General features: G+C 42.2%; 1 protein-coding gene across 5 annotated transcripts in view; it reads left to right on the forward strand.

Annotated features, from left to right (window-relative positions):
- The window catches only part of TTC7A (tetratricopeptide repeat domain 7A), a 190,653-nt gene that overhangs the window by 56,675 nt on the left and 120,938 nt on the right, over positions 1 to 13,040 (forward strand). For all 5 annotated transcript variants that reach the window (XM_069009784.1, XM_069009786.1, XM_069009785.1 and 2 more), the window contains 2 exons: positions 4,909 to 5,046; positions 5,447 to 5,530. In XM_069009784.1, the coding sequence (XP_068865885.1) occupies positions 4,909 to 5,046; positions 5,447 to 5,530 (222 nt within the window). The remainder of the gene's footprint in view (positions 1 to 4,908; positions 5,047 to 5,446; positions 5,531 to 13,040) is intronic.

Raw genomic sequence — 13,040 nt, forward strand, 5'->3', positions numbered from 1 at the left:
GGGGGCGTATGTCTGCGTTGCTTTCGGTGATGTTTCCAGAATTAGTTCTGCTACAGTACAAGGTGTTAGAATGCACCTGAAACATGTAAAATGTATCTATATGGTCACATTTAATAAGCAGTTATAATGGGCTGTTTTGATGAGACATTGAATTGGGCACCAGTAACCTGTGGTCTGTTGATTACCAGAAATGAGACAGATGCCATGCGGTTCACAAGGAGATAAGTTTTCATTTGCTGTGCTTCTGGTCTGAAGTGGAATGAGTTGTAGTATCTCTCTGAGAGAAGTTTTTTGAGTTCCTGGGGCATGGTTAGTCCTCCCTGTTCTAATGTACATGTCATTTTCACAGCAGCTTTGCAGTCAACCCTGAATATTTTCTTTGCATATGTTAGTGAGGGAAACCTTCAGGTGCTGTGTAGAGATGATCAATAGCTTAGGTAAAAAGTCTGTAGCCTCATCCATTGAATGGGTTCTTGCCATTATGAAGAATTCATTCATTTTGTTGGCAGTACAGGCAAAACAACCAGAAGGGCGACCCAAAGGATATGGTATAAATATTTCCCAGCTCTTAGCAGAAAAGGCATCAATTGCATGATTTCAAAGGCCTGTTGTCAATCTTACACACACAGCATTTGTTTTTCTCTCTTAATGGTAGTATTGAATCACACCAATTACATTATTACAGTACACTGTGTAAAACATGCTGCCGTTCTGTATAGATGGGTTGCAGTGGATCTGGCAATTATGTCTATTATGAAAAGACACAAGTTGAACATTCAAATGCCCATGAATTAGGGGGCAGGCAGCAGGCACTCATTAAAGATTTTAATTGCTTTCTTTTTCTTCTTTGGAAAAAAGCAGGGGAAGCCATGTTTCAAAGTGAGCAATTAAAGGATACTTCATAGCTAATTGCTGTGAGAAGGGGCTGCTACATGGAATATACTCTATTGTAATTTGTACGATTGCTTGACGTTTTATTAAGAAGCACATCTTTGTACTGTGGTAAAATTTAATTTTCTGCAGCGTAACTGTGTGCGTAATAACTGCTGAAGTAATGGCTGTTTGGATTTGCTGTGGCTCTTTTCCTTTCTTCCTGAAATAAACAAGCCATAAATAAGCATCACTGATGTACAGCAAATCCTCTGTGGACAGGGGGCTTACCCAGTTTGCAGGTGAGCGTACTGTGTGTGTGGATGGGAAGGTCCAGACTGCGTGCAGCTCAGCACAGCAGGTGCTCGCAAAGGCAGAGTGTTCCCGGCTGTCAGAGCCAGCACGGGTCTGAAAGTCCCATACAGTGCCATTGCTGTGTTTGGAGCCAGACTGAAAGGCCCTGCTGACCCCCAGGTTCTGTGCCTGTCAGATTCAGAGACGCCACATGGCTGAATGCTGGCTTAGCTCAGGGCCACCAGCCTGGGCTGGAGCCTCCTGGGCATGTGTGGCCTGTAGGTGGGCTGTGTCACTGGGCTGGGGAAAGGGGGGCTGAAGATGCTCAATGTCCTAGGTCTGGCCTCACTACAAAATGTGTCCGATCTCCCCGGACAGGATTGGTGTCATGTCTGAGCCACCTAAATGCACAGCTAATTGTGCCTAACGCATCCCAAAATATGCAAACGTGATGCAACTCTGGGTTGCTCGATTACCTTGGAATACTTAAGAGAGGGGAATTGACTGTATGTTTTTGCCTTTATAATGCAAGTTATGCTAATTCCCAGTGGTGAAGCTTGTGTCAGTAGCATTGGTGACCTTCTCCATCCCACAAAACAGCCTTGAACAGAGCTTCTCTTGATGATGTGACTCATCATCTCTCTCCATCCTGCTTGTGTGCCCTGAGGCATGTCTGTGTGACAATGGGAACAGCTTAAAGGGAATAGTCTTGGTGAGGGTGTTGAAAATGTATTAGTAGCTATGTTTTGCTGCTGCTAATAGTGGAGGAGGAGGAAATAATGCAGTAGGACAAATTGAAATTGCTGCTCATGTTATGGATACGCTGCTTGAGACCAGTGTTGTACAAATAATCTTTTTCTCAGTTGTGTTCAGGAAAACTAGTGGTCTGACACAACAGAAACACAGGTATTGAAAAAATGGTGTTGTTAATAGCTTAGAATTTTTACATTCTCAAATGCAAAATGAGGTACCTCTCTGTGTACCTTTCTGTAGGTAAAATTCCCCATCCCACAGAATGGGTGTATTCTTTATTACATAACTCTGCAACTGTTTTGCACCTGTACTTGCCAGTGACTTTCAGGATTTCTCACTGACAAACTAGTACTTACAAAAATGTAAACAAAGGCAAAGGAAAAAAAAAAGTTAATAGTGGTCTGGGTGACAGCAGCCTGCCTTCTGTGAGAGGTGGGTCACAGAAACATGCCATTTTCCTGACTGGGTTTCAGGAAGCAGTGATTCACATTCCCTTTGCTGACCTGTGTACGTACATGGCAGTGGTACCTTGAGCCTTAGGATGGTATTGTGTTAGACACACTCCATATTCTTGCTACTGTTCAGTCAGTTTTTTATGAGGTTTGCATCTTTTGGTTTTGAGGTTTGTGGGGTTTTTATGTCTCTGTGATAATGTGGGCTCTTGATTTATTTTTTTAGAGCAGATGGAATTAGCAGTTGGGAATAGGTTCAGTATTGAAGAAATTGTTGAGATAGAAGTAACAATGAATTTGCTAGTGGCAACTTTTATGCATACAAGCATAGAGAGTGATAGATTGCAGAGACCTTCTATGGCTTTGAGATTTAAAAGCTTGAACAAAATCAGCAGGTTTATGACCTTCTTGCAAAGAATATTCATCATGCCTATGCATATGTTGCATTTAACTGTTGTCTTGGGTAAAATATGATATGTACAGTATGTTCAGTATGACTGCAGTTTTAGAATGTTGCATCCTTGTAATATACCCTATATTCCTGCTTTTGCAGGATTGAGCTGTGTTCTTCCTTCTAGTACCAGTATCTGTGGCAAAACTTGATGGACAGTCATGAGTTTTAATTAATTTTCTGTATGTGCTAATGCATCCAGTTAAAAAAAAAAGCATCAGGCTGTAGCTGACTGTAATGGGAGGTTGATGATTACAGAGCATGGGGGTGCTAGCTCAGTAGCTGTTTGCTACAAACGATTGTCATAACTGTGTAACCAGTGCAGAAAAAACCGTAGGAGGATTCACTTGGCAATAAGGATCATACAGTACATGCCTTTACTTAACTCCTTTTTTCCTTTTAAAGAAGCAGTCTTATGTTCAATCCAAACAGAGCTTAAACATCTATTTATTTTTTTATTCTTATTTATTTTTGCTAATAAATAAAGGTAGATAAACTATGCCTCTGTATTCTAGTTGCAGAATTTTTAAAGTTGGTTTCATTTTGTCATGCAATCTGTTGTTCTGAACTATTTTTTTAAGCACAAATTACATCTTCTGCAGTAGCATGAGAAAGAAAAATGCTTTTGTGGCTGCAGGAGTTGGTGTAAGTTTATTTGTGCAAACACTAGGCTGGGTCTGATCTGTCAGCTTGCCTTTAACTGCAGTCACCATTTAGCTCTCAGCTGAGATTGTGTTAGTTGTCAGTAGTTGTGTTTGCAGTCTTGGCTGGGGGCTGTGATGAAGAGTGCTTGGAACTGGGGCATTGCACAGATAAAATCATAATGAAACAGCTGCAGCTTAATCACAACGAAATATGCGTGGGCTTTAAGGGCTGCATATTCTGGAAATTTTTGTTACACTTAATTCCCATGTTTAACCTTTTTACAAAAAAAAAAAAAATCTCCCCACAGTTAGAAAGAAATAGATACAAGATTATAGTTGTATTACAAAATAAATCTCATAACCTTCCTGTTTCAAGGAGGGAACATTTTGTTTGTCTTTGCTCAAGGTGAAATTGCTGGCAGTTTTCTTAATTTTTCTGATCTTTTAGATGTCTAGACCTGAGTGTCTGATATTGCACCCTTTTCAGCTGAGGAGCCCAGGGCAGTGTGTCTGTGGTGTCAGTGCTCAGGCTCAGTGGCATCCAGCACTGCCTCTCCCAGAGGCTGGGCAGTCTGGGTCAGGTCCTCTGTGTTTGGGAGTCAGAGGGACTCTTCCATTTACTCTGGAGCTGTAGTCTCCCTCTTTGTGCTCAGAAGCACAAAGGGCTGGGTTCTTGTGGTAAATCTGAGTCTGTGGCATGTGGCATTTTGGGACAGCCTCGGAAATTGCTAAACTGATTGTTTTCTGCCAAAAGTAATGTTTCTTCCTGATCTAGGCCCAGAAGTGTACTGATAGATTAGCAAAATTAAGACATATTTAATATATATTAAAAAAAAAATAAATTTCGTATTGCATTGCCCAAATCTCTCATTGCTTTAAGTTGATGACAGGCAAATCTGATTACTTAGGCAAGCTGCTCAAATTAAAAAATAAAAGGTGAGTAGCAGAAAAGAGCAACAAAAATGGATGCTATTGTGAGGAAATCTAGTGTAGATGTAGAAGATAAATTATCAACCATGGAAGCAGTTATCACAGTTGCAGGCAGTTGAAGTAATAAGGAAGATGGTTTAAGGATGGCCTTGAATTTCTAATTATTGAGGAAATAAGGAAGATGGTTTAAGGATGGCCTTGAAATTCTAATTGTCGAGGAAATGGGATCTGGTAGGTCTGTTTCATAATGCTCTAATTCTGTGACACAAATCCAGATGAGGTATGTGTAGCAGTTCCTCCCTGCAGATACAGCTATCTTCTTGAGTTTGCTTCATGTGGGTAGAAAGCACCTCTGTGGAAACACCTTCCTTATGTTGGGATAAACTTTAAAAAGAAAAAAACCTTGAGATGATTTTAAACAAAATGCTGTGAGTGGTGGGTGTAGCTTCCTGTGGAGGAGTCAGTTCTGTTTTGCTCTGTTGGTTTCTGATGCCTCACTTGTGTCTGTGCTCAGGCGAACCGGGATGCAGTGATCAGCCGAGCCCCCGAGCAGCAGGATGACCGAGCCGTCAGCCTCCAGGATGCTTCTGCAGTCTACGACCTCCTCAGCATCACTCTGGGCAGAAGAGGGCAGTATGTGATGCTGTCTGAGGTACCTCCCCTGGTCTCTGCCCAAGCTGTCCCTCCGAACACGCTGGCAGAGCCCCTCTTTGTGGTGGCTCTGTGGGGAAGGTGCACGTGGAGTGTGCTAGTTAGCAATTAGCAGAGACACCTACAGAGCTATGGCAGCACAGACCAGAAATGCACACAGAGCTGTTTGAGACATTAGTGTAATTTATATGTAGGCACTTGAACAAAGTGTCTGCCTTTTGAAGTGATGATGTACACTAGCAAGTCCCATTAGCTGAGAAGTGTAAATGATAAAAAAAAAATATCACCTGGGTCTCCAGGGCCACAACAGATTGTTTCCTGACCCGAGCAGCAGTCTTGACAAAAGGTGTAAGAAGGAAAATAAATAAAATCTGATATTTCTTTCATCATTTCTTTCTCAGTGCTTGGAGAGAGCCATGAAGTTTGCATTTGGTGAATTTCACCTCTGGTACCAGCTTGCCCTGTCCATGGTAGCTTGTGGAAAGGTAAGGTTCAAACCAAGGGACTCAGAAAGGGCACATTTTCCTCTGGAAGAGTGTATCTAGATGACTTGTTTGAATGTGTAGAGTCGTGTGTTGTGGGCATAGGTGCCATCAGGCAGCTCGGTGAAAGGACAGTGCTCTCCTTTTAGTCTCTGATTGCACTTTGTGATCAGGGCTATGTGTTTGGTATTGAGTACTGTTCTTTCTGTGTAGTGTTTTTTCTCATTATCAAGGAGAAAAATGGATTTTGTGCATAGCTGTGGGTTGAAAAGCATTATACAGCTGTCCACTGCCTGCAGGTTCAGCATAAATGGGCCTAGTATAAGAAAGAACTGATGTCTAAAACTGCCGTCAGCTCACTCTTGTGTGTCTCTGGGCAGTTGACTTAAGCTGTGGTTTCTCCATCTGATCAAGGAAATATTAATGTTTTTTTGTAGAGACCTTGTAAGGTTTAATATTTTTAAAGTACTTGGTGCAAAATATGCTCTAGAAAAAGAAACAGTGTGAATGTTGGCATGGTTGTGTGTTTCAGCATAAGTGGGTTTTTTAAATTAGTGTGGTATGTGTGGAAGTCATCAGTAAACCACTGAGATTGCTGAAATGTGATTGTGAAAAGCAGGCAAAGGTAACGGGAGCTTTACTTTATTAGTCTTAAAAAGAGTGGACTTTTGTAGGAAATGTGGATGGTACAAAATTTTGCCAGTTCATTCTGGAGTCCCCACTTACCCTTTCAGGAGGTATGAGCAAATTGATGCTGTGCAGAGTAGACCACCTAATATGGTCCTATATTCTGTGCCCATGGAGTGTACAGGAATCCATGTGGACCTGAGTGGAGACCACCAACTAGCATTCATCTGCCAAATTACAGCTACTGCTGGCCCTTTATGGCTGTAAGCTGAGCTGGAAAGAGTGGCCTTGGCATGGAAATAGGAGATGAATCTATGCTCTTGTAAAGAAATTGTCTTCTTGTGAGGTGAAAGTGGCTGCAGAGCTTGGAAGATGTCTGAAGGGATTCCTTCACTTCTGTGAGCATAGGTAAGGCCTTATCTTGGAAGACTGTTGTTAAGCATTCTACTTCAGAAAAATGGCAGAAAATCTAATAAAGACCAGATGTGACTAAGGGTATAGTAGGTATAGTAAGCGGTACTATGGAAAGAATGATTTTTTTCACCTTAAAGGGGAGAAAAAAGTGTAAGAGAAACAAGTCTTCAAGGGCCCTTAAAAGAAGGCGTTAATCTTGTGGCTAGGACAAGAAAGGATGGCATCCAGTTGCAGCAACGCAAGTTCATGTTTCTTATTAAGAGGGGAAAAAAATAAGGACAGTGTAGCACTGGAAAAAGGGCCCTGTGGAGATTGTGTAGAGCCTAAATCACTGTGGAACACCCTAGGCAAATCTGTAGTGACCCCTCTGTGAGGCACCAGGGGGTGGGACCTTGTAAACTCTGACTCTGTTCTGGGAATCCATCATTATCTCCTGTTGAATATAACAGATCTGGCTGATTTATGAGATACCAAAGCTTTGGCAATGCATGTTAGATCAGCAGGGAGCTGAACAGAGATCTTTAGTCGGAAAGTGCCTCACAGATTCCTACAGAAGTTCAGTGCAAGCATTTCAAAATCCAATTCCAAGCTTGAAAACAATGGCTAGACTCAATCATGTATAAGGAAACCTGAAGCTGCTAGTGGAATATTTAAACAATGAGCTTGGTGCCATGGTGCTAATACCTTGCACTGACCTATGTCAAGTGGGGGCTTACGTGTCATGTCCAGCTCACCTTGGAATTCAGCTGGAATTAGCACAGTCCTGCTCTCTGTGTTTCTGCAAGTCTTCCAGGTGCCTGATTCCTTGATACTGAGGACAACAATGGCTACATAGGCCATGAGAGAAAGGCACAGAATCTTACCATGAACACGGGGTTTGGCTGGGAGCTTTTTTGGCTTTACAAGTTGTGTAAACTGGTTCTCAACGACAGACAATGCTGTAGCTCTAGTAATCTGCTGTAGAGCAAAGCAAGATTTTTAACTGCTGATGGTTGAAAGTGAGCATATGCAGAGAATAACTATGTTTCAGTCTAGGTTAGCATGGAGAATTGGGGCCTGATCTTTAGCTTCTAACAACTTGCATGGCAATTCCTTTCTTGTCCTTCTATGTTTGCATACCTCTTCACCTTCCGTACATGTTACAGAATATTTGGTACTTAGATATTTGTGTTGCTCTTTTTTATTTTTTTGAATCTCTGTAACTGTCCTATCTTTTCAGATTTTCAAGTACATCATGTCTTTTTGCCTACACTTTAAATATTTACAAGGTAAAATGTCCTGATCTTGCCTACTGATGTAAAAGCGCTAAATGTTCTGAGCCCTATGTGGGTCAGAGGGAATTCCCTTACCCAACAATCCCATCTGTGCAGTATTTCACTTCTAATCCCGAAGTATTCCCTGAGGATTCCTGTCATATACTCTGCAATGCGTCATCTTGCCAACGGGAGATGTGGCATACATTTTTATATTGCTTTGCAGCTTGATAGCAGGATGGAGTTCATTTAAAAGCAAGTGCTCCAGTGTAGCAGAAAGAACTGATGAGAAAAGAGTGTGGTCAGTCTAGACTGCAGAATGCAGAGGACACTTTAGCTTTTATAGGTGAAGATCTATTTTCACCTGTCTCAGTCACAGCCAATTCATGATCTCATTTCTTGGTAATGAAACCTCACATCCTGCAGCATTACTTGTTCTGCAGTACAGCAAATTGTGCTCATAAATCCTGGGCGTGACAGGAACAGTTTTATCAACCTGTAAATGCTGGAAATTTTGGTTTCTCTTTTTTTTTTAATGTGTTTTTAGGATTTTCAACTCTGACCTTCTTAAAAGTGCCATAAAATCCTATCTTGCCCTCTATTCTATGCTGAATTTTACCAGAGGTATGTTTAATTTGTGTATTCAGATGAAGTCAATCAAGTCATATTTCAATGTAGTTTCTTCCTCTGCCAGCCAAAAAATTGCCAAATGGTGATTGTCATTTTTCACAAGAGATCAGTCTGAATGTCAAGCCAGCCACCTTGGCTCATTACAACGTGTAGGCTTGAGTTTACACATTATTCTGAAAAGCATGTGTCTTAACAAAAATAGGCACATCACTTCAGTAAGTTCCTACAGGCCTTGGGGCTTCCTAAAACAGTGAATGAAAAAACTCAGAGAAGCATAACCTTCCTGTCTGCCTTTTATCCACTTAAGTGGTGGAAATAATGGAGTGACAGCAATTTTACTTTCCCGTGTTTCTCAGCAACTTGCATAATGAGAAAGATGGTGTGGTCTGGTTGTTTTTTAACCCATTCTTAGGGATGCCTGTTATACTGAGCTGTATATTCACTGAACAAGAGAGGCATGTATATCTAAATGACAAAAAATCCACCATTATATTTGAAATACTTTTGTAGGCAAGTTGAGATGGGAAGGGAAAGGAAATGCTGGGAAAGCCTAGACAATGGCTAAGACATGGTGGGAGATGTCCTGTGTGCAGTTCTGAATAGGCCAAAGAGGTTTAAATCATTCTAATGCAGCACCCCTTGTTCCTGTGGTGCTGAATGCTGAATTCTTCACACATGCTTTAAGTTGCTTGTGCTGGTAATAACCTTGGCTATGTGGTAATATCAGCTGGAGGCTGAGTGGGCATCGCAGCTCCCTGGCTCTGCTGCCATGCGTGGACAGGCTGGAGTCTGAGTGGCGAGTGGTGTGATAGCTGGATGCCATCTGGCAGAGTCCTCAGGCAATGAAATGAGCCACTGTCCTGCTGCCAGAGTAAAACCAGTGCAGACAGTTGCATCTGCTCGTCTCAAGATTTTGAAAAAGTGACCAGTATTGAGCAGCATGGGGAAAGGAAGGACCAAACTCTCTTTTACACAATGCAAAAGACTTTGTAGTCTTTGCAGAAGTGAAGAGAACTTGCTTGGGCTAGACTGGTTCTCTGCTGCTGCTTTCCAGCTAGACAGTTTTCCCTGGAGGTCGTGGAGGTTACCAGCACACAGCTCTCCTGCAGACTAGGACAGCTCTACCGACATTTCTGAAGTCGGAGGCAAAATGATCATAGTGTCTAGATGATGTATTACAAGCACAAGGGATGTGTAATAGGGTCCTTGTGCACTCGCAAGCATTTCCTTGGCCTTGGACCAGTTGGATCAGTTGCATGTTCCCTTTTCAGATTTCTGTCCCCTTCCACACCTACTGTCCTCACACAGGACCTAGTCTGGGTGTCCCAGAGTGTCACTGGAGCTCCCTGGGAGTAGAGACTCAGAAGTGCATCGTGAGTAGGCTCTAGCTTGAATTTATGGTACTTAAGAAAGTCTCCTAGATCTACATTGTGAGTGTTAAAATACATGCCTTGAACAACGTGAAGTAATATTGGTGCCTGTCTTCTGCCTACCACACAAGGAGACAAGATTTGTGTTTGGTGACACTGATTTGCCATTTTACTAAGGGTAGTGAGGGAGGGATTCTTCAAGGATAGCTGTGAAATTGTTCTGTGAACGCTGAGTCTGCGTAGTCTAGAAGTGCTGGGTGCCCTAATTGAGCCATTCAACTCTTGTGAGTCTTTCTCTCTGAAGTACAGTGGATGTTTATTGTCATCAGTGTATGCAATGCATGGAAACATTTCCACACTCATGTTCAACGTCTCTGCCTGAAAAAATTCCACAACACAGCTTGGTTAGTGAGTGAAGAGGTTTAGGATGTGTGTTTCTTGAGAGGGGGGTTGAGTAATAATATAGCCTTGGGCCAGCTGAAGGAAGTCTGGAGTACCCACTAGGAGAGGATAATCTGCTTTCCACCCCTCAGCTGTGTACTCACTGAGGGGATGAAGTGCCTCAAGACTGAATAAAGGAAGAGCTTGGGAACAGTTGAAGGGTCTGTGGGGAAAAGTCTCTGTGAGAGCTCAGTGGAGCTGGAAGCAGGTACCTGAAGGCAAGGACTATGCTCAGCAGGCCTTGTACTGGGATTGCTGATGGTGGTTATGGGGTCCTGTGGTGCCAGCCGCAAAGCTCTCCAGCCCTACAGAGCACAGTCAGCTCAGTGCTTGCCTTGAGGACAGCAGTTGTGTGACTTCAGAAACTACTGCATTGTTGCTGACCCTCCCCAGCCCCCTCTAGCCCATACTGAGGGTACCACAGGGACCGTAGTCAACATTACCGTATAGATGGATAGGCTTGGCAGTAGGGGATGTAATCTCCAAAGTGTGATACCTTGCAAAACCAGGCAGATAAAGCTGCTTTCAGCTACACAAAACACCCCTTTCTGCTCTTACCCATTTTGTTTGTTCCTTTTAAGGCAAAGGGGAGGAAAAAAGTCATGTATGTCTACCTGAATGGTTTTCTTAATTGTGTAATGCTTCAGGAGGTGTCTGGTGTATTACTGAGGGAAATAATCGAATCCTTCCTGGCATCTGTCATTCAGCTGTGTTTCTGAGGGACAAAGCTCCAGCTCTTCCCAGAGCTAGTCTTGCAGTGTCACTGTGCTCCCTTTGGCTGCTCAGCAGTTGGAGATACTGCAGCCTTGCCCAAAGCTTGTGCTGGCAGCATTTTTAAGGTTTTGAAACCAGTCTTACACAGACATGAACTCTGATTTTGGAGCCCTTAGCAAGTTGCTGATACACACTGGTCATAGCCAAATAATGACAAGCTAGCGTCTGAGCTGCCCCTATCTGTGCTGCACCCAAAAAAAGGAATCCTTCCCCTTATTTAAACAGTGCAGCAAAAGCAGATGTCTCTAAGTGCTTCAAGGAGCTTCAAGTTTGACTCAGCCATGCCTGTATTGCCAACATACAGCTTTCCAGAAGGTTAGAAGGAAAGTTATAAATATATTTAATACATAATTCTGCAGCAACAGCAGACAAATTTTATGATTTAGGCTGTTCCTTCTGTTGGTATCCTTGCAAAAGCTTAGGCTGGTTGCTAGGCAACTGGCATTAAAAAAAAAAAAAAAAGTACATTTCTCTTTGTATTGCAGGCAGGAACCTTGGGAGCAGCAGAGGCCTCGGATGGCTCCCTAAATAGCATTGCTGGGGAATGAAAGTTAAAATATTGAACATTCATTGGTTAAAGATCCTGTTACAAAGGTCAGCTGTCTGGGGGATATTCAATAGTTTGGTTTCCTTTGGTGCAAAAGAGAGATTAGAAAGCAGTTTGCCTGTGTGCTGTAGATAGTACAAAAAATGGAAATTTCCTAAGATGCCTGACTGTTGAGCAGAATACCTAGGTGGGCTATATAATTGCCTTCAGGCTTAACTCTCTTTTCTTGACAGAAAGTGTGAAGTGAGATGTTTGTCACATTAGCAAGTACAAATGTGTGCTTATAGATCTTAGAATGTAAGAGGTGCTTTTAAGAGGGAGTATTTGAAGCTGCTTAACTCCAGTGCTCTAATTTGATAAACACGAGGTAAAAGAAAAGGGAGAGAGTCAGTTCCTGTGTTAAGAGAAGTAAATGTCTTAGGGGAATAATGTTCATGCTGAGAGATTCACAGAAATCTCTAAATTCAGTGGAAAGCTAACAGCAAAACTAATGATTCCAGAGTTCTCAGTTGCTTGCTCATTCTGTCATCTTTCTGTGTCAGTTCAAGGTCATTTATATCTAAATGGCTGTGAATCCCAGCACACAGGGAATAATAATTCTTGCATTGGGATGAAGGAATTCCTCCACTTCCCCACAATCCCTTTGAAATAGTGCAGTTTTTAGACAGGATGATGCAAGAAATATAGCAGCACTAGTTGTGGGAATTCATTTGTGTACTGAACTGCCAGGTAAATTGGGAATGAGGCTGTCTTCCAACCCACCATCTCGAGGAACATTTTTCCTTCTGGCTGAAAAGTATTACCAAAGAAGCACAAAACCAGGGAGGTTTTTGGAACCTGTGCAAGAGAAGAGCAACTGTTCATGGCATGTCAAAGTCTATCAGGCATGATTTACTGTCTGGAAATTATTCTTCCTTTTACTTATATCTGTGTTTTCTTTATCTTCTAAATATGAAATGGCTCTCTATCTTTGGTTGCTTTGGTATGGTGAGAGAGCAAAGGAGGGGAAAGAATGGAAATTGTGTTGGAGTAAGCTAAGAAAATGGGCATTTGGGCAGCGTCTATGGGTTTACCATAACTGATGTCAAGTTCTCTCGAGCCATTTGGAAAAGGAAAAAAGAAAATTAACTGTATGATGTTCTGTGTTCTCTTCTGCTCATGTGGAAGCATCTTTGAGGAGTATGCTTCCATGCTTCGTTACTGATTTAGTAAATGGGGAGTGTTTGGATAGTTGTTTTTCTTTACATTTTATTTCCTTATAGGATTCAAAACCATGGCTGCTGTAATTACATAGGGAATGGTGTCCTCTCCATCCTTTTCCTTCCCCAATAGCTTCCTTGTGATTCCTTGCTGGAGATGAGAGGCCAACTGAGACACCTAGTATTTTGAAGTCTTTGGGAACTGGTTCTAGTGCAGTCATTATAATCCAGCAATTAACAAGTTAAATAGAAACAACA

The sequence above is a fragment of the Aphelocoma coerulescens genome, chromosome 3 (genome assembly GCF_041296385.1).
Source record: "Aphelocoma coerulescens isolate FSJ_1873_10779 chromosome 3, UR_Acoe_1.0, whole genome shotgun sequence".
NCBI lineage: Eukaryota > Metazoa > Chordata > Aves > Passeriformes > Corvidae > Aphelocoma > Aphelocoma coerulescens.